At 40.1% G+C, this 22,457-nt stretch overlaps 1 protein-coding gene across 21 annotated transcripts in view; it reads left to right on the plus strand.

Annotated features, from left to right (window-relative positions):
- The window catches only part of FARS2 (phenylalanyl-tRNA synthetase 2, mitochondrial), a 548,888-nt gene that overhangs the window by 335,862 nt on the left and 190,569 nt on the right, over nt 1–22,457 (plus strand). For all 21 annotated transcript variants that reach the window (XM_078055663.1, XM_078055656.1, XM_078055649.1 and 18 more), the window contains one exon: nt 9,214–9,374. In XM_078055663.1, the coding sequence (XP_077911789.1) occupies nt 9,214–9,374 (161 nt within the window). The remainder of the gene's footprint in view (nt 1–9,213; nt 9,375–22,457) is intronic.

Raw genomic sequence — 22,457 nt, forward strand, 5'->3', positions numbered from 1 at the left:
TGGCTAGCTAAACGTTCTCTCTCTGAGATGCCTCTTGCTCACAGGGTCTCTGCTTGGAAGGGACAGGCCAGAGGCTGTGTGCAAGCCTTGCTTTGGTTTCTCTCTTGCCAGTGTTTCTCTTTCTGCAGCTGTTGAGGCAGAGCCTGGAGGGCCATCTGCTCTGGAAGGGACAATTCATGGGATTAGATGGCTCTAGGCTCTAAGACCTACTGAGTTTCTCCACTTTCACACTGAAGACTTCTTACTGTCCTCTTTTCAGTTGCCATTCGCCTCTTCTCCTTCTCCTCCTCCTCTTCTTTTTCTTTCTCTTCTTTTCCATTTTCCCATCTCTGAGCTCTTATCTCACATTATTTTGCTTCTATATATAGGCTGACCTTCTTGGAATGATTTTCAGCACCAACAACAAAAAACAATTTTTCCTGTGTGGGTTGCTCCATTCAGCACAAAGCTGTGTTAATCAGAATACCTAATTGCTTCCCATCCTGAATATTCTGTTTAATTGAGGATGTTTCTCTGTAGTCAGCTTTCTGCTTTGGAGACTAGTTTACTGGAACTCTCTAGTATTGGAATAGGGAAAAAATATACTGCCTTAAAACCCTGTCAGCCCTTGAGCACCTGGCAACAAATTACAGCTGAGGAGGGCCAAAGACCTGAAAATTAGACCTGCCTTGGCTGACAGTATCTTTAAGTGTCTAGTTATTTATGGCTCACTTTCTTCCATAAAGAATTTGAAGTGCCATATAAAAGTATGTACAAGAGGATAAAATAAATAGTTGAGATAATCAGGACAAAGAGGAAATAAGAATAAGAAAATAAAACTGGGCCAAGAGTCAGAGAGAGAAATGAACACGTGTACAGTTGTAGAGGTGACCTGCAAGGTTGGCTCTAAGTTTCCATGGGGCCAAAGTAAGGAGAGAATTGTGATCAATTATGTAACTCATGGTATGGTTAAAATGAAAAACAATCCAGTTGTTCAGGGGAAAGAAGCTTTTTCCATCTTCTTAGATCTGAGATCAGTTTATATAATGACGTCTCATAGGGAAGACTATGTGCTACAGTGATCAGCATCGTGAACAGGAGTGCCTGGTGTCTTACTAATGCCCTAGCCGGAGAGCACAGTGCAGGGTGCAATTCAGAAGAAGCTGTTCTAGGTGGGACCAAAACAAAGTGTTTCAAAGGCAGTATTTGGTACAACTCAGCAAACAGATGCCACATCCTTTCTTGCAACTCTCCACAGTAATTGATTGTCACAAATAGGCTTCTCTGTAACAATAATTGTGAGACTCAGCGTGTGGTGGAAGGAAGCTGGAGGCCAGCTGCGCCCTGCTCCTAACGAAGATCTCGTCCTTAACCAAGGTGGTTGGGATTCCAGGTGCTTGACGTAATGCCTCCCTCACTGGTCCTAGCATTGGGTCGTCCTGGGAGAGCCAGTCTCCTATCTTCAGAAGAGGTTCTGATCTCATCCCCACTGACAGCCAGGTGAAACCAACAACCCCAAATCATGCACACTGTGGATTTTTATAGATCATGATCTTCCTAAACTCACATATCAGTAACCTTTGAAATGTTTTTCCTTAGGAATTTTTATGTAGTCAGACATGCAATCTACAAATAAAGATAGTTTTACTTTTTTCTTTCCAATCTATTGATCTGTTTTTGTTTTTATTTTTGCTTTCCCCCCCGCCCCCCCACCCCAGCTTGGAACTCAGGTTAGTGGAAATAGAAATAGAGAGATGGACATACTTGTCTTCAAGCTGACCCCGAGGGCAAAGCAACTGGTCTTTCACCATTGAGTATTATATTAGCTCTTGGTTTTTTATTCTGTCTTTTATCAGATTAAAGAAATGCCAGGTGTTCCTCATTTGCTGAGAATTTTTATAATAATGGATGTTAAATTTTTTCAGTTGCTCCTGAATGATCATGTGTTTTCTTTTTTAATCTGCTTATTTGATGAATTACATTGATTGATGGCCATATGTTGAGCTAACCTTGGATTCCTGGGATAAATCCCTTCCTGACGTCATGTCCTTTTCATGCATTGCTGGATTCAGTTTGTTAATATTTTGTTAAAGGTGGTTTGTTTGTTTTCTCTGTTCATGATGCATATTGGTTTAAAGTTTTCTTTTTTTGAAATGTCTTTGTCTGGTTTTGGTATAAGGATAATCCTGGCCTCATAAAATTTCATTATTCTCTACTTTCTGGAAGACTTTTATAGAATTAGTATTATTTATTTTTTCACATTATGATAGAATTCATAGTAAAAGCCATCTGGTCCTCGAGTTTTCTTTGAGGGAAGGTTTTTCATTACACAGTATTTTTAACTGATATAGGTTATCTGTTCTTCTTAATGGGCTTTGGTAGTTGGGGTTTTTTGAGGAATTTGTCCATTTTGTATGGATTATTGATTAGTTGCTGAATTCACTTGCGTAAGGTTATTCATAATCTTCCCTCTATTCCCTCATTATCCTTTTAATGTCTCTAGGGTCTATCTTTAGTGAGGTCCTATCTTTTGTTCCTGACATTGGTAATTTGTATCTTCTCTTTTTTCTTTTTTTTTTCCTTATTAGTCTGGCTAGCAGTTTATCAATTTTATTGATTTTTTTAAAACAGCTTTTGGTATACATAAACTTTCAATGGAACATTACTCAGTCATAAAAAAGAATAAGACCTTGCCATCTGTGGCAACATGGATGGACCCAGAGGTGAAATAAGTCAAATAGAGAGAGCTTTTTTCTTTTTTATGACTAAGTAATGTCCCATTGTATATATGTACCACCTGTTCTTTGCCCATTCATCAGTCGATGGACACTTGGGTTGCTTCCATATGTTGACTGCTGTAAATAATGTGGCAATAAGCATAGAGGTGCATATATCTTTTTGAATTAGTGTTTTCATTTTTTTGGGGGGGGGTAAATACCCAGTGGTGGAATTACTAGATTGTATGGTATTTCTATTTTTCATTTTTTGAGGAACCTCTGTACTATACTGTTTCCCACAGAGGCTGCACCAATTTACATTCCCACCAACAGTGCATGAGGCTTCCTTTTTTTCCACATCCTCACCAGCACTTGTCATTTCTTGTCTTTTTGATTCTAGCAAACACCATATGATTACACTGAAATGTGGAATCTAGAAAACAAAACAAAGAAATAAACAAATAGCAGAAACAGATCCATAAATACCAAGAACAAACTAATGGTTGCCAGAGGGGAAGGTGGTGAGAGGGTGGGCAAAACAGATGAAGAGGAGTGGGGGATGCAGGCTTTCAGTTATGGAAGAAGTCACAGGGTTAAAGACACAGCATAGGGAATATAGTCGGTGATACTGTAATCATGCTCTATTGTGACAGATGGTAGCTACACTTGTGAGCACACCACAGTATAATGGAGTTGTGGAATCACTATGCTGTACATCTGAAACTAATGTAACATGTGCATCAACTATGCTTCGGTTTTAAAAATTCTTTTAAACCAGCAATTGGTGTCATCAATTGTCTCTATTTTTCTGTTTTTTATTTTATCACCTAATACTGTTGTCTGTATTTTTTCCTTGTTTTGCTTAGTTCTTAATTTTCTTTTCTTTTTCTAGTTTTGTAAGGGAGTAGATTATTGATTTGACACCTTTCTTCTTCTCTGACATAAGCATTTAATGCTATAGGTTTCTTTTGAATCATAGCTTTAGAGGCATTCCATCCATTGTTACGTGTTGCCTCTTAATTTGTATTCATTTCAATGCATTTCCTAATTTCTCTTGTGATTTTTTTTCTTTGAATCTTGGGTTATTTAAAAGTATGTTGCTTAATTTCCCTATATTTGGGAGTTTTTCCAGATATTTTTATACTGTTGACTTCTGATTTATTTTCACGTTGGGCATGGGTCGTTCCTTGTAAATATTTTGAGATTTGTGTTTCAGAAAATCGTCTGTGTTGGCAAATGACCCATCTGCACTTGAAAAGAATGTGAATTCTGTTGTTAAGCAGTGTCATGTCCATAAGTTTATATGTGACAAAATTAACAACCTGTAGTGTATTGGAAACTTTTTTGAAAGTTCTTCAAACTTTTTCAGACCAGTGCTTCTCAATCTATCTGTAACATAGCAGAATATTTGTGTTTCCATTTGTCTTTATGATTGCCTTGATGCCAAGTGATAAACAGAGATGCTAGTATTTAACTTTCAATGAAGCATTTTTCCAACTGGATCTTGCACATCGAATCTTGAGGCTCCATGAGAAGTCAAGTTCAGCTAGACTGAATGGGGATCTCTGGAACGATTTTAAGCTTCTTTTTGTGTTTTAGAAGGACAATAAATGCAAAATAAAAATGAGAACAAATATGACTCTTGGAGATGAGTCATTCATTTTTCTACCCTTATACATACCTAGTGGTGACAGTGTCCAAATTTATGTTTTAGAAAGAGAATTGGCGGCACTAGCACAGATGGACCAAATAGGGAGACAGACGGTGACTACTTGGGTGTAGTTTTTGGAAGTCTTGGAAGAGTGCAGGTGAGAGATGTTTGTTGAAGGCGCAAATCTGTAGCGACAATTAGACTAGAATGAAGGGATAGTTTTGAGAGAAATTTTGAGATATAATTTAAAGGTCTATGTCTGAAATGAGGTAGTATAGGTTTCTGCCTTGAATAACTAGACGGCAGATGATCCCACTCATCATAAGGTAGAAAAATCAGATGAAAAGCAGTAGTTGGTTGGGAGAAGGAATATTACGTAGCTTCGGCTTAGGACTGTCTGCTCTGTACATAGGACGAGCAATGTGATAAATACTGGGGGGTGGCATGGCCTTTGGATAGATGTGATATTATGACATAATTGATACTATGGCATATACAGGGTAATATACAATATAGGTGATTGATCTTATTTTAAGCTTAATTCCTGATCTCTCCTAAGTGAAACCCTATCTAGTCTTTATTTGCATTTCCATAATGGGAAATGTTTACACTAAAAGGCAAAACCCAGATGATTTAACAATGTCTGGTTAGCCCTTGTTGAATAACAAACCACTCCAAACTTAATGGCATAAGAGAGCCATCATTTTATTATTCTGTGGTCACAAATTTGGATAGCACATAGTGGGGATGGTTTGGAAATGTATTGGGTCTTAGAGAACAAAGGAAACCAATCCTGGCTATAAAAGGGGGACATAGAAATTCATTTTTACTAATCATGATTATCCTGAAAGTTTGGCCCCGGTGTGACATAAGAGGAATACTTTGTTCTTATAACCTCTTGAAAATAAACAGAAAAGAAATTGTTGTATTTTATCTAGTAACAAAAATCTCTATTGTCCAAAATATTTCTTGTCACTGTTTATTTGAAAAGGCATGTAGTGTGAGGTCTCCCCATATTTGTCCTCCAGTTTCCCAGTTCTTTCCCACTCACCCACAAATTTAAAACAAAACAAAACAAAGTCAGACAGCTGCTGCTTTGAGTTTTTGAAATCTTTCAGAGATTTTTTATAATAATATGCCATGTATGGACATAGCCTAGTTTGTTTAATCAGTTCCCTAGTGATGGACATTGGGTTGTTTGCGGTCTTTTGCTTTTATAAACAATACTCCAGAAAGTGGCCTTACACATTCATAATTTCCCATAAGTAGGATGCATTCTAGTACCTAAAGTAACAAGGTGGTATACGCATCTGTAATTTTGATAGCTACTGCTATATTCTGCTCCTTAGGTCAATGGGTTAAAAACCCAATTGTGAACCTACCAGCTGTGTGGCGAGTGCTTGTCTTCCCTTGGCTTTGCTATCAAGTATGGGATCAGATGTGTTTATTTAGCTAATCTGATAAGGAAAATATGGTAGTAACTTGTGCATTTTTTTCTTGCATTTTTCTTAACTAAGCTTTTTGTTTGCTTGAAGGTAATTTTTCTTTCTGTTTCTATGAATGTCTTCATATTCTTTGTCCATTTAAAAATTTAGCTTGTTGGGGCACCTGGGTGGCTCAGTTGGTTGAGCATCTTATCTGGCTCTTGATTTCGGCTCAGGTCATGATCTCAGGGTAATGGGATTGAGCCCCATGTTGGGCTCCACGCTCAGTGCGGAGTCTGCTGGAGGTTCTCTCTGTCCCTCTGCCCCTCCCCCTGCTCTCTCTCTCTCTCTCCCTCTCTCAAATAATTAGATTGTTGCTTTTCTTCTTACCTGCTTTTAGGGGCTCTTTGTTATTCTTGTTTTTGCTTTAGAAAATGTTTTGGGGGATGGGGACTAACTGGGGATAGATGAAAGGAGCAAAAGCTAAGATACCAAAAAAAAAAAAAAAAACCCCAAAATACTAGATATTAAATAAGATCTTACCCTGAATCTATTGCTCTTTCAGTTACAGACATTAGGCTCAGGTGGTTGGTTATATCTAAAAAATTGATCATAAAATCTAAAAGATTAAGGAAAAAGCCTAAATCACAAAGCAGCATTAACATTCCTACCTATCTTTATTACTTTCTTATTCAAAAGACTATAGCAGGATGCCTGGGTGGCTCAGTCAGTTAAGCGTCTGCCTTTGGCTCAAGTCATGATCCTAGGGTCCTGGGATCGAGTCCCACATCTGGCTCCCTGCTCAGTGGGGAGCCTGCTTTTCCCTCTCCCTCTGCTGCTCCCCCTGCTTGTGTGTGCTCTCTCTCTCTCTCTGATAAATAAATAAAGATAAAATCTTTTTTTAAAAAAAGAAAAGACTAACGATTTCAGGAAAATGCTTTAAAGTTGTTTTAAAACTATTACCCATTATAATTCTTGAACATCACATTTTGTTTTTATTTTTTCACAGTAAATCCTCATTTGTACCTATATTAAATAGTAGTATCACAGGACATATTCATGTTATCATAGATTCTTCATAAGCTCTTACAGTCTGTCACTTAATAAATATGTATTTGTATAGCTATGATTTTTAATGACTCCATCAAAATGTCCTATAATTTTTAAGCCATTCCCTAATTTGGGCTACTCAGGTTGTTTCCATGTTTTTGCTCTTATAAGTTGTACTGCTGAGTATCTTCTTTCACTTATGTTTTTATTTTGTTGAATTATTTCCTTAGGATAAATTCCTCAGTAGAGTTATAAGAATAAAGAGTATGAACATTTTAAGGATCTTTATATGTATTGCCATGTTGTTTCCAAATTGTGAAAATACATAGCGTAACCAGCAGTGAATGAGGACGCTAGAACCACACAATGCAGAATGTGCTGGAGCCACATCACCAGGACTGTCAATTTTCAATTAAAGAAAAAAAATTCTTCTTTAAGTAGATTTTAAAAGTCTATCATGGTTATATTAAATTTCGTGTCTTTAACTAGTCACCAGGCTTTTTTTTAAGGCCTCATACATCAGTATGAATTATTCTAAAATATTTTGCCTCATACTTCAACTGCTCTCTTAGGCACCTGATCACAGGGTGAGGGGTTGTGGACACTTTTTCCTGACCCCACTGTCTGTGAGGTTAAATACCCCTCTTCCCTCCTCTTCACCTGAATGTTCATTCTTACTCAGTTCATTCTTATGGGTGCTCTCAGCCAACCACCCGCTTTTCTTTCACATACACCTTCCCTCCTGCTACTGAGCCATTCTCTCTCTCTGTGATCTCTTTTTGACTATTTTAATTCATTCAGCTTTTAAACACACCATTTGCAGAGGCTCATACTTCTGCATGGCTTCTATTACACATTTATCCTTGTTGTTTTATTTATAAACAATTGTAGTAGGAGCACCTGGGCAGAAATGGATCCCCTCCCCTCTTACCTGCCTCAACCTTGAACCATCTGTGTTTCCAGAATCTACTTCCAACCATTCCATGCTGTACTGTCACCCCTTTGTTTTTTTGTGTGTGTGTTTTTTTTTAAGATTTTTATTTATTTATTTGGCACAGAGAGAGAGAGAGAGAGAACACAACAGGGGGAGAGTCACCCCTTTGTTATTGAAGATGTTCCTTGAGTCTGGAGTTTTCTTTTACCTTCACATTTTGGATTCGTGTTAGTTTTCTTTTGCTGGGTAACAAATTAGCCTCATACTTAATGGATTAAAACAACCTAAATTTATTATGTCACATTTTTCCTTGCATCAGAAGTCCAGGTGCAGATTGGCTGGGTCCCCTGCTCAGGGTCTTCATAGGTGGAGATCAAGGGGTCAGCAGGGCTTTGTGCTCTTCTGGAGTTCAGGGTCCTCTTCTAAGCTCATTCACACTGTTGGGAGAATTCATTTCCTTAAGGTTGTAGGAGTGAGGGTCCCATTTCTTGCTGACCGCCAGGACCTCCCCCGGCTTCTAGAGGCCTCGCTCAGGTCCTAGCCACATGGCCTTCTCATTTCTGTGAGCTGGTTTGCTCAGATGGACCTGCATATAAAGTAACCTAATCACAGGGGTGAAATCGCATCACGTTCCTGGAGCCACCCACACTCAAAGGGAGGGATTTACACAGGGCACGCATGTCGGGAGTGAAATCTTGAGGCCATTTGCAGCCTCCCCAGGATCCTAATCATCTTTAGGAAAAATTATGTTCCTTTCATGAGCCCTTTCTGTAAGCTTTTCTTGTAGTGTGTGTTGCTCCCTTGCCTTCTTCACACAGGGCTTTATATCTTTGGTCTTACTCTGCTTCAGGCAGGCGAAATAAACCTTTCAAGTTCATGGTTTTGCCATAATGTCAACAACACAGCTTACCTTTGGAGTCAATGATAGTAGATAAGCATTTTACTTTGGCTTTCTTGCTCTCCGTGTATTTTGAGGTAACTCTTACTAAGGGTGAAGGTTGTTTTAATGAAATTGAGGGTTCTTTCTGAATATTAACAGTCCACTCTGGCATGTTTTGAACGCACCTGCCTGTCTAGTAAGCCATGTAGGGACAAGAGACCATCTTTTCTCTCTCCTCTGTAACCTGCACATAGTAGGCTAAATGTTTGAATCAGGGCAAACAAGGATTACTCAGAGGCAGGAACCAGGGCTTTAAAGAACCTGGAATATAATTATAAATGAAAGGCAATATTAGAGACAGTGTGACTCCAGAGTGCTTCAGTGAAGGAAGTGAGTGAGGAATGTGGGAAGCATGAGAAATGTTAAGACAGGGACCCTCATGGATGTCTCCACAGCTCCCCCCCAGTGCCTCACCACTAGTAGGTGCTCAACCAGTAGTACTGGTTACTTATCAGCAAGGAGCATTCACCTGTGAAGTCTTTATATTTTGTAATTCAGTTTTGTTTTCCTAATTGTAGCTGGTGCTCAAGATCGGATCGGTTGGGCCTTTGGCCTAGGACTGGAAAGACTGGCCATGATCCTCTATGACATCCCTGACATCCGCCTCTTCTGGAGTGAGGATGAGCGTTTCCTGAAGCAGTTCCGCGTGTCAGATATCAACCAGAACGTGAAATTTCAGGTAAAAGGACTTGAAGAATCAAATAACAATAATAATAATAATGGTTTTTAAGAATTGAAGGGTCATATACTTGAAAAGAAACTTGTGGAATTTAAATATAATGTGTATTTGAAAAGAAGTTTTTTTTAAAGATTTTTTTTATTTATTTGAGAGAGAGCATGAGCAAGAGAGCAGGAGAGAACATGACCAGCGGGTAGGGATCAAGGGAGAGGGAGAAGCAGGCTCCCTGCTGAGCAGGGAACCTGATGCGGGGCTCTGTCCCAGGACCCGAGGATCATGACGTGAACTGAAGGCAGACATTTAACTGACTGAGCCACCCAGGCATTCCTTGGAAAGAAGTTTTAAATAGAGGTCCATAAAGACACATGAGTTCATAAACCATCAGAAATTGTATGCAGAAAAATAAGAGATTTATCAAGTTTTTAGTGTGAGCAAAGAACTAACTTTGGGCTTTGTTAATGACCATTTTATCATTATGAAATAGCCATCTTAAATCACCGATAATACTTTTAAAAATTTTAGTTTTTCTGGTACTAATGTAGACACACTGGCTTTCTTATGATTAGTGTTTGCAGTGTGTGTCCTTTTCTTCATTTTATTTTCACTCTAGGTCCTTATATTAAGTGTGCCTCTTCTAAACTGCATAGAGTTGGGTCTTTTTATTTAAGCCTGGATTTAACTGGAGTGTTGAATACCTCTTACAGTTACTATAATTACCTGGGAGATTCTTGGGCTTAATTCTGTCATTTTTTATTTCTTCCCCATTTCCCCCTTCTCTTCTTTCTTTCTTCATTTGGAAACTGAGGTTATGTGTTTTTTGGTTTGTTTGTTCTTTTATTCCATTTTATTACCCCTGTTCCTGTTCAGTCGTATTTTTTTAAAAGATTTATTTATTTGTTATTTTAGAGAGAGAGAGAACATGAGCTCTCCGGACCCTGAGATCATGACCTGAGCTGAAATCAAAAGTCAGTCACTCAACCGACTGAGCCACCTAGGCACCTCTCCATTTTGTATTTTTAAGTAGCTCTTCTAGATTACAACAGGCATAATTAACCCATCACCCTTTACCATGGTGACTGTTACACAGCTTCCTGAGACATTTAACATCCGTCAGGAGTGTAGTTTTGTTTACTCCTCTTGAATTTAATATTAGTGTTGTTACTTTATTTCTCCGTGTATTATAATCCCATAGTATATCACTGTATTTGCTTCAAATAGCCAACTGTCTTTTTAAAGAGACTTAAAGCTATGTTGTTTTATATCTCCCTTGATATTTACCCCACTGATCATCATTCCTTTGTGCCGATCTTGGTTTTTCTCTGTGATCATTTCCCTTTGGTCTGGAGAACTTCCTTTAATATTTTCCTGTAGTGCAGCATGAATGTTCGCAGTTTGCTTGTCTGGAAATGCCTTTTCTTCACCCTTACTTTTTAGGAGTATTTTCTATGAATATAGGTACCTGGGTTGCCAATTTGTGTACACGTGTGCTTGTATGTATGGGCGCATGTGGATGTGTGTGCATGTGTGTGTGTGTGTTTGTGTGAGTGAATGTGTAGGTTCCTTTCAGCTCTTGAAACATCTCATTCCATTGCCTTTATCTTTGTACTCTGGTTTTTAGTGGTTTGACCTATGTGTGATTTTCTGTCTATTTTCCTGCTTGGGCTTTCACTGGGTTGGATTAATGTCCTTCAACCACCCTTGAAACCCTCATCTAAAATCTCTTCCAACAATTCTACTCTATTCTTTCTTTTCTTTTCAGGCCGTAACTGCATGTATGTCAGACCATTTGAAATTATGCCATAGTATTCTGATTCTCAGGGTGTGTGTTTTATTACCGATTTTTTTTTTTTTAGCTCAGTGCTTTATTTTGGATAGTTTTTGTTCTCTTATCTTTGGGTTTACTAACCTTTTCTGTTTTGTCCATTTAACTATTAAGCCCTTCCAATGAATTCATATTGTAGTTATCAGTTCTACAATTTCTATTTGCTTCCTTTTTAGAGTTTTTATTACTCTGGTGAATTCTTCATCTTTTCGCCCATTTTGTACATTTTCCCTTAAATTCTTTAGCATCTTCATAATAGTTGTTTTTAAGTCCTGTCTGTAAATTCCAACCATTTTGTTATCTGTTCTCCTTTTATTCTTTTTTTCTTCTTTATTATGGGTCACGTTTTTCCTGCTTTTCCACTTACCTTACTTTTATATTGTGTATAAAAGAACAAAGAAGCTGAAGTAGGTAATATCTGTCCTCAGAAAGCCTTGTCCTTTGCCCTGTCAGGCAGCTAAGGTGACTAGGCGAGATCTCTTTGTTCTAATCAGGAGTCAAACTGGATTTCATATCTGATTTCCCGTTGATGGTGAGATCTGGCCTGCAGCAGAGTCTGGGATCTCTGCATGTGAGATTACATCTCTCTCCTTTCCACCCAGTTGCCAGCTTCTTCACCACCAGTGCTTGCTTGCCAGGCAAAAGCATGATGAAGGAGCACTGACTGGCCGTGGGGTCTCGCCGTTTCTCCCCCTCCCAGTCTGCCACACTAGCCGATGTTTGGCTGATCAAAGTTGGGCTCCTGTCTTCTTATTGCAGCCAGGTTTCTGCGCCAAGGGCAGGCTAGCTCTTCTGCCCACTCATGGCCGGGGTCTCATCTCCTTCTGAAATTCTGCTCGATTAGGCTTGTGTCCAGATCTCCTCAGTGTCTTGCACGACAAATAAGATTTCTAAATTTATTGTGTTCTCATCATTACAGTGGGACCAGTGGTTTTCTGTGACTTTTTGTGTTCTAACCAAAAGTGGAAAAATCTCCTACAACTTATTCACATTTTTAGTTTCACCTTTAGTGGCCTTTAAAAAAAATCCTTTTTTTTTTTTCAAGTAAGCTGTTATTTTTGTTCTAGCACCAGGTCCTTCTAGGTTAATTTAGAATAAAGCTCCATCTAAATGATCAGCTGTGAAAACCTGACTAAGGATGTAAGTCTTTCTCATTCACCTTTTCATCTCGTTCAGTCATTTATTTAATTGGCAAAATTGATGGAACACCAACCAACACTGTACAGAGCAGGGCGCTCAGTGCTGGCGGGACATTCACAGATGACTAACACAGTTGCTGCCACAAGTCAGTGGCTCAAGTCCAATCTTAAGTGCACTGTAACTGTCACCTCTTAGGAAACACAAAGATCCCCAGGAAGAGAGACATGTCATTTTTTGTCATTTCTTCTGCCTTCCAATTTCAAAATCAGTGCACGCCTACTTCACTATAATGTAATTTAAATGGCTCTCTTTGTGTAATGAACTTAACTTCTGATGGAGCAGTTAGGATTTGATCGCTGAAAAAATATCTGTCTATAAAATACTTTGGAAATTACGGATCACGGAGAGCTGTTTTCGAATTATTCACCCGTATTTAGTATTTATTGATTATATTCTACGCTAGCTCCCTATTGCTGGCATAGCAAGCTACCACAAACCTAGTGGCGTACAACATCCTTTATTATTTTATAGTTTCAGAGGTCAGAACTATAAGATCAGTCTGGGCTAAAGCGAAGGTGGCAGCAGGGCTGATTCCTTCTGGTGGCTCAAGGGGAGAATCCGTTTCCTTGCCCGTGAGCTTTTGTCGGGCTGTTCTCATTCTCAGATCATGGCTTCCCCTCACAGTGCCTTTTCCCCTCTCCTTCCCTCTGTGGTCACCTCGCCTTCTCTGAATTTTTGTCTTCCTCTTACAAGAAAAGGACCCTTGTGATGACATGAACCCACGAAGATGATTCAAGATAATCTCCACATCCCAAGATCCTTTTCTTTTCTTTTCTTTTCTTTTCTTTTTTTAATTTTTTTTATTATGTTGTGTTAATCACCATACATTACATCATTAGTTTTTCATGTAGTGTTCCATGATTCATTGTTTGCGTATAACACCCAGTGCTCCATGCAGTACGTGCCCTCTTTAATACCCATCACCAAGCTACCCCATCCCCCCACCCCCCTCCCCTCTAGAACCCTCAGTTTGTTTCCCAGAGTCCATAGTCTCTCATGGTTCGTCTCCCCCTCCGATATCCCCCCTTCATTCTTCCCCTCCTGCTATCTTCTTTTTTTTTTTTTAATATATAATGTATTATTTGTTTCAGAGGTACAGGTCTGTGATTCAACAATCTTACACAATTCACAGCGCTAACCATAGTACATACCCTCCCCAGTGTCTATCACCCAGATACCACATCTCTCCCACCCCCCACCACTCCAGCAACCCTCAGTTTGTTTCCTGAGATTAAGAATTCCTCATATCATTGAGGTCATATGATACATGTCTTTCTCTGATTGACTTATTTCACTCAGCATAATACCCTCCAGTTCCATCCACGTCGTTGCAAATGGCAAGATCTCATTCCTTTTGATGGCTGCATAATATTCCATTATATATATATATACACCACATCTTCTTTATCCATTCATCTATTGATGGACATCTTGGCTCTTTCCACAGTTTGGCTATTGTGGACATTGCTGCTATAAACATTGGGGTGCATGTACCCCTTCGGATCCCTACATTTGTATCTTTGGGGTAAATACCCAGTAGTGCAATTGCTGGGTCGTATGGTAGCTCTATTTTCAACTTTTTGAGAAACCTCCATACTGTTTTCCAGAGTGGCTGTACCAGCTTGCATTCCCACCAACAGTGTAGGAGGGTTCCCCTTTCTCTGCATCCTCGCCAACATCTGTCATTTCCTGACTTGTTAATTTTAGCCATTCTGACTGGTGTGAGGTGGTATCTTATTGAGGTTTTGATTTGGATTTCCCTGATGCCGAGTGATGTTGAGCACTTTTTCATGTGTCTGTTGGCCATTTGGATGTCTTCTTTGGAAAAATGTCTTCTGCCCATTTCTTGATTGGATCATTTGTTCTTTGGGTGTTGAGTTTGATTAAGTTCTTTATAGATTTTGGATACTAGCCCTTTATCTGATATGTCATTTGCAGGTATCTTCTCCCATTCTGTCAGTTGTCTTTTGGTTTTGTTGACTGTTTCTTTCGCTGTGCAAAAGCTTTTTATCTTGATGAAGTCCCAATAGTTCATTTTGCCCTTGCTTCCCTTGCCTTTGGCAATGTTTCTAGGAAGAAGTTGCTGCGGCCGAGGTCAAAAAGGTTGCTGCCTATGTTCTCCTTTAGGATTTTGATGGACTCCTGTCTCACACTGAGGTCTTTCAACCATTTGGAGTCTATTTTTGTGTGTGGTGTAAGGAAATGGTCCAATTTCATTCTTCTGCATGTGGCTGTCCAATTTTCCCAACACCATTTGTTGAAGAGACTGTCTTTTTTCCATTGGACATTCTTGCCTGCTTTGTCGAAGATTAGTTGACCATAGAGTTGAGGGTCCATTTCTGGGCTCTCTATTCTGTTCCATTGATCTCTGTGTCTGTTTTTGTGCCAGTACCATACTGTCTTGATGATGACAGCTTTGTAATAGAGCTTGAAGTCCGGAATTGTGATGCCACCAGCTTTGCTTTTCTTTTTCAACATTCCTCTGGCTATGCGGGGTCTTTTCTGGTTCCATACAAATTTTAGGATTATTTGTTCCATTTCTTTGAAAAAAGTGGATGGTATTTTGATGGGGATTGCATTGAATGTGTAGATTGCTCTAGGTAGCATTGACATCTTCACAATATTTGTTCTTCCAATCCATGAGCATGGAACGTTTTTCCATTTCTTGGTGTCTTCCTCAATTTCTTTCATGAGTATTTTATAGTTTTCTGAGTACAGATTCTTTGCCTCTTTGGTTAGATTTATTCCTAGGTATCTTATGGTTTTGGGTGCAATTGTAAATGGGATCGACTCCTTAATTTCTCTTTCTTCTGTCTTGTTGTTGGTGTGTAGGAATGCCACTGATTTCTGTGCATTGATTTTATATCCTGCCACTTGACTGAATTCCTGTATGAGTTCTAGCAGTTTTGGGGTGGAGTCTTTTGGGTTTTCCACATAAAGTATCATATCATCTGCAAAGAGTGAGAGTTTGACTTCTTCTTTGCCGATTTGGATGTCTTTTATTTCTTTTTGTTGTCTGATTGCTGTGGCTAGGACTTCTAATACTATGTTGAATAGCAGTGGTGATAATGGACATCCCTGCCGCGTTGCTGACCTTAGGGGGAAAGCTCTCATTGAGAATGATATTTGCTGTAGGTTTTTCATAGATGGCTTTTATGATATTGAGGTATGTCCCCTCTATCCCTATACTCTGAAGAGTTTTGATCAAGAAAGGATGCTGTACCTTGTCAAATGCTTTTTCTGCATCTATTGAGAGGATCATATGGTTCTTGTTCTTTCTTTTGTTAATGTATTGTATCACGTTGATTGATTTGCGGATGTTGAACCAACCTTGCAGCCGAGGGATAAATCCCACTTGGTCATGGTGAATAATCCTTTTAATGTACTGTTGTATCCTATTGGCTAGTATTTTGGTGAGAATATCCATCCATGTTCATCAAGGATATTGGTCTGTAATTCTCCTTTTTGATGGGGTCTTTGTCTGGTTTTGGGATTAAGGTAATGGTGGCCTCATAAAACAAGTTTGGAAGTTTTCCTTCCATTTCTATGTTTTGGAACAGTTTCAGAAGAATAGGTATTAATTCTTCTTTAAATGTTTGGTAGAATTCCCCTTGGAAGCCACCAAGATCCTTTTCTTAATCACACCTGTAAAGTTCTTTCTGAATGGAAAGTAACCTGTTCACGGCTTCCAGGCATTAGGACATGGGCATCTTTGGAGGGCTGTTATTCAGCTTATCACATGTACCTTTATATATTCCCTTTTCATGCTGGCAGGTAGAAGAGAGCAGATTTTGTGGTTAGATATAAGTAATGCAGACAGTACTAGAGTGTTAGCAATTTTTACCTGTGTGGAGTGCTCATGGATATACGTATATGAGAAGAGTGAGACTCATTGTGTCAATGTTGTTGGCCTGTCTTAAGAATAGTGTTTAACATGATCATTCTACTGTGTGAGGCTCTTCTCCAGAGCAGAGGGGAGGACACGTGAGGGGAAGGTCTGCTAACAACTGTGTGTTTGTGGCTTCTCTAGCTGGGAAATTCTGGGAGCCATTTGGGAATTGTATTGTGCAGGGCTGGCAGGAGGCAGGAATTTCTTTTCTTCCATCTCCCTTCAGGCCATCCAAGATTATGTTTTAGGCTCTTGGCTTCTCTGGCATCTTCCCCTGCACAGTCTCCACGGTCTTCTAAATCCATCCGTCTGTTTCGCTAGGCTGGCTCTCTTCAAGGGGCTAGCAGCAGTCTGATTTGTCTCACCCCAGGGCCCCATCTATGCCACTCTTGCCCAAAATCCTTCAGACCATCGTGTGCATCTAGTAAGTAGGAAACTCACGTTATGATGTGTTGATTTTTGGTGTCTGTTTGACATGGTTTGAGTCCAGCGCTTTGTTGTGGCTCTCTTTGCCCAACCTTGATCAGTGCCTGATATACATGGATGAACAAACTGGTGGTTTCATCATCCAGGTGTCTTCTTATTCTGCACAAGAGATCTTTGTCCCGCACTCTAGCTCCCCTGGCTGGGCTTATATTCTGACCTTTGGGCCCTTGTTGTGTGTACATCTGCCAACTCCCCTAGGTGCCATTCACTGTTTCCATGCATGAGTTGAATCTTCAACAATCCAAGTTTTGTTCATCTTTGAAGTGTTAACAGTCCTAAATTGTGAATTCAATATTTAGTCCTATACAGAGTAATTCTTGTTATTGAAAATCATTCATTAATCATCATTGTACGGGCGCCTGGGTGGCTCAGTTGGTTAAGCGACTGCCTTCGGCTCAGGTCATGATCCTGGAGTCCCTGGATCGAGTCCCGCATCAGGCTCCCTGCTCGGCAGGGAGTCTGCTTCTCCCTCTGACCCTCCCCCCTCTCATGTGCTTTCTCTCTCATTCTCTCTCTGTCAAATAAATAAATAAAATCTTAAAAAAAAAAAATCATCATTGTACATTTTATTTACAAATTTTACTTAAATATTGTGAATTCCACATGTGTCCATAGTTGCTCACGAGGTCAGTCCCTATTTGATGAAATAATGCTGGTTGTTGGTTGTTCTCTTTTCTCCCAGTTAAGGAGTTTTATTGGCTTTCTTCTGTGGGCACAGGCTGTATTTGTCCCTAATCCTGAATATTACTCCAAATACTTGTCACTGCAACAGGAGTAGGTGAGCATGGACAGGTGGTGGCTCGCAGGCCTCTCCTGCCACACCCTGTGCAAGAGCATCATAATAACAGTCACATTTAGTGCTTAACACTCATTTAGGCCTCATTCTCTGTTCAGTACCCTAAAGACCTTACATGCCTTAAGGTAGTCTTCTTAATAACCCTCTAAGTTTAGGTACGATTATTCTTTGCACTTTACAGTTGGGGAAATGGTCAAGAGAGAGAGCATAAGCAGGGCAGAGGGAGAAGCAGGCTGCTCGCTGAGCAAGGAGCCCGATGCGGGACTCGATCCCAGGACCCTGGAATCAGGATTAAATTTTTCTAACAGTTCCAAAGATTGGTGTACAGTTTCTAGAAAAATAAGGCATGGAGTGAAATTACCCAGTTTATTAACTTACTGGTAACAAGCTGTGTGTGTTAATGCTTCTCACACTTCAGCGTGGAGATGAGTCACTGGAGGATCTTGTTAATATGCAGATTCTGATTTAGTATGGCTAACATGGAGCCTGAGACTGTGTTTCTAACAAACTCCCAGATGATGCTGATGTTCTTGGTCCATGGACCACACTCTGAAGCTACAGAAGGATGGACAAACTCATCTTACTTGTCAGAGCCTCAGCTACCTCACCTGTAAAATGGGATGATGAAGTGAGATAGTCTGACCAGGTGATCAAACTCACTTCTTCCTCTGGTGCATTCTAGATTTCGGTTTAGTAGAACTGATGTGGAAAACAACGGCAGAAGAAAAATCACTAAATTTTCTTACCACTTACAGCCCACTGACAAGTCCTTGAAACTGGTGGAGAGACCTTCCTCTAGGAACTCAGCTGCCTGGATGTTAATACTCTGCTAAGGGCAAAAGGCAACCTTAGCCCGACCCCCAGTCTCCTGTAAGTCCTTCCTTTGGAAACTCCCTTTATCTCTACCCCCCCAAGATACGTGTTGACAGTCATCCTCCAAGCATATGACCCACTGATATATATGTCTGAAGGGTCTCAGGACTGAGGACTTACTCAACAGTAATAAATGACTTTTTCCTAACAATAGCTAGCCCCCCTCAGGGTCCTGGAAACTTTGCTTCCAAAATATCTGGGAGGCTTAAGCTATCCCTAACCCCCTCCCAACTTGAAAGTATATAATGGGCCACTCCTCATGACCCCGGTGCTGCTCTTTCTGCCCACGGTTCCTGTCCCTTTGCTTTAATAAAACCGCCTTTTGGCACCAAAGACATCTCAAGAATTCTTTCTTGGCCGTCGGCTTTGAACCCTAACATCTTTCCTTCATCATAGCTATTACAATAAGTAGATCTATGAATTATGATTCCTTTGAACTAATCTTGAAATTCTTCTTTCTTCTTGCCCTGTGAATTTCAGTTGCAATTCTGTAACACTTTTGTTTTTATGACCTGCCAAAGGTCTTCCTTTCTTCTTCCTTTCCTTCTTTTCCTCTTCCTTTCCCTTCCGTCCTTCCTCCCTCCTTCCTTCCTGTCTTCCTTTCTCTGTCTCTCCCCCCTCTCGTTCGTTTGTTTATTCATTCATTCATTCATTCATTCTTTTGTATTTGTCAATGTGAGAGGACTGTGTGAATAAACTCATACAGTTTAAATGCATATTTAAAACATGCTTAAGTCAGAGATTTTTTTGTGTGCTTTATTTATGAAGAGAAAACAGTAGTACTTAATTTAGAAAAAAAACAGAACTAGAGATGTGAGGGATGAGTCTGGATGCTCACGGGATGTGGTGCAGGCCTCAGTAGGACGGTGACTGTGAAAGTCATCTCTGAGGTCAGTCATGGATAGATTCCTGCGGGAAAGCGTGTCAGAGTTTGGCCTCGCTCTCCCTATAATACGAAGCATCAGCGGGGATGCTTGGTTATATGAAGACCGGGAGTCTCTAGAGGCCAGGGTTAGCCATTTTCCATAATTGTGTTTAATACCTTATAATACTTGCCATTTGTTGAGTGCTGTGTGCAGGCCACTGGACTAAATGCTTTGCCAGCCTTATAGCTTTCATTCATCACAATCTAATGGGGTGGGTACTATCAACTGATTTTATTGGTGATGCAACTGAGGCTAGGAAGTACCAGTAACTCAGCCATGAGAACTGCAGTGGTAAGTGACATAGCTAGAATTTTGTCTTCAGCTGACTGCAGAGCACTCCTGATGGTGAACTAGTAAACTGTTGTGCCTAGACTGAAACACTGTTCTGGAATCAGGAAGATAAAATGAAAGTTCCTGACATCACATTGTTTCCAATCTGGAAGAAGAGACAGCTTTATCAAGAGATAATTATAAAATAAAATAAAGTAAGTAACGGAGCTGTATAGTTACGTGTAGAATTTTGCTGACACTGACCAGTGCATGTGGAGGTCAAAATTGTCTTCTTCCTTTTTTTTTTAATCCCTTTTTGCTAGTTTAATTCTCGAACTCCCTCCATGTCTCTCCAGAATTGTATTAGGACTTGAGCCTGTGATTACTTGCTAATCTCCATGGCTTGGAATAGTTCCTAGATCTCGTTCTGCTGTCATTATAAATGTTGTCTGATAGTGACTTACTGCAGGATTAGGCAGAGTTTCTTCATTCTATTCCCAAATAAATCCAGCTGTGAGGATCCCATCAGCTTCATTGTGTTGCAATGATATGAATGGATCTCCAATTTTTTCACTATTTCCATGTGCATTTTTTCCCAAATCACACATACACAGAAAACACGTAAGTATTTTTCTTTATCTAGAAAGCGGTGTTTATCCCCGGAAACTGCAGGTGTACCTCATTTAGTGTGCTTCGTCTTATCGCCTTGCACAGACACTGCATTTTTTACGAAATGAAGGTCTGCGGCAACCCTGAGTCCAGCAAGTCTGTTGGCTCCATTTTTCCAGTATCATTTGCTTGCTTTGTGTTTCTTTGTCACATTTTGGTACTTCTTGCAATACTTCAAGCTTTTTCATTATCACTATATTTGTGAGGTGATCTGTGGTCAGTGATCTTTGATCTTACTAGTTCAATTATTTGGGGCACCACAAACCAAGCCCATATAAGACACTGAACTTAATTGAAAAATGTTGTGTATGTCCTAGCCACTCCACCAACCAGCCCGTCCCCCCATCTCTCCCCCTCTCCTCAGGTTCCCCTATTCTCCGAGACACAACAATATTGAAATCAAACCAATTACTAACCCTACATGGCCTCCAAGTGTTCAAGTGAAAGGAAGAGTTGCATGTCTCTCACTCTAAATCAAAAGTTAGAAATGATTAAGCTCAGTGAGGAAGGCATGTCGAATGCCGAGACAGGCCAAAAGCTAGGCCCCTTGCCCCAAACAGTTAGCCAAGTTGTGAATGTGAAGAAAAGTTCTTGGAGGAAATTAAAAGTGTTACTCCAGTGAACACATGAATGATAAGAAAGCAAAACAGCCTGATTGCTGATACGGAGAAAGTTTTAGTGATCCAAATGAAAGACAACCAGCTATAACATTTCCTTAAGCCAAAGCCTAATCCAAGGAATGATCCCAACTCTCTTCAATTCTGTGAAGGCTGAGAGAGGTGAGGAAGCTACAGAAGGGAAGTCTGAAGCCAGCAGAGGTTGGTTCATGAGCTTTAAGGCAAGAAGCCATCTCCATGACATCAAAGTATAAGGTGAAGCAGCAAGTGCTGATGGAGAAGCTGCAGCAAACCATCCAGAAGATCTAGCTAAGGTCACTAATGAAGGTGGGTGCACTAAACGACATATTTTCAGTGTAGACAAAACAGCCTTCTATTCAAAAAAGCCATCTAGGACTTTCATAGCTAGAGAGGAGAAGTCAATGCCTGCCTTCAAAGCACAGGCTGACTCTCTTGTCAGGGGCTAATGCAGCTGGTGACTTGAAGTTGAAGCCGATGGTCATTTACTATTCCAAAAACCTTAGGGCCTTTAAGAATTATGCTAAATCTACTCTGCCTGTGCTCTATAAATGGAACAACAAAGCCTGGATGATAGCACATTTGTTTATATCATGGTTTACTGAATATTTTAAGCTCTCTCTTGAGACTTACTGCTCAGAAAGGTCCTTTTCAAAATATTACTGCTCATTGACAGTGCACCTGGTCACCCAACAGCTCTAATAGAGATGTACAATGAGATGAATGTTGTCTTCGTGCCTGCTAACACAGTATCCATTCTGCACCTCATGGGTCAAGGAGTGATTTTAACTTTCATGTCTTAGTATTTAAGAAATGCATTTCATGAGACTGTAGCTGCCATAGATAGTGATTCCTCTGATGGATCTGGGCAAACTGTATTGAAAACATTCTGGAAAGGACTCACCATCCTGGATGCCATTAAGAACATATATGATCCATGGGAAATGGTCAAAATATCAACATGAACGGGAGTTTGAAAGAAGTTGATTCCCACCCTCATGGTTGACTTTGAAGCATTCAAGACTCCAGTGGAGGAAGGAACTGCAGATGTGGTGGAAAAAGCAAGAGAACTAGAATTAGAAGTGGAGCCTGGAGTTCTGACTGAACTGCTGCCATCTCATGATCAAACTTGAATTGATGAGCAAAGACAGTGGTTTCCTGACATGGCACCTACTCCCGGGGAAGATACCGTGAAGACTGTTGAGATGACAGCAGAGGATTTAGAATGTGACATAAGCTTAGTTGATCAAGCAGCGGTAGGGGGTGAGAGGATTGACTCCAATTTTGAAAAAATTTCTATTGTGGGTAAAATGCTATCAAACAGCATCGCATGCTACAGAGAAATCATTTGTGAAAGGAAGAGTCAATCACTGTGGCAGCCTTCACTGATGTCTTATTTTAAGAAATTCCCACAGCCACCCCAACCTTCAGCAACCACCACCCTGTTCAATCAGTGGTCGTTGACATGAAGGCAAGATCCTCCACCAGCAAAAAGAGTACAATTCACTGAAAGCTCA

Source organism: Halichoerus grypus, chromosome 9 (genome assembly GCF_964656455.1).
Source record: "Halichoerus grypus chromosome 9, mHalGry1.hap1.1, whole genome shotgun sequence".
NCBI lineage: Eukaryota > Metazoa > Chordata > Mammalia > Carnivora > Phocidae > Halichoerus > Halichoerus grypus.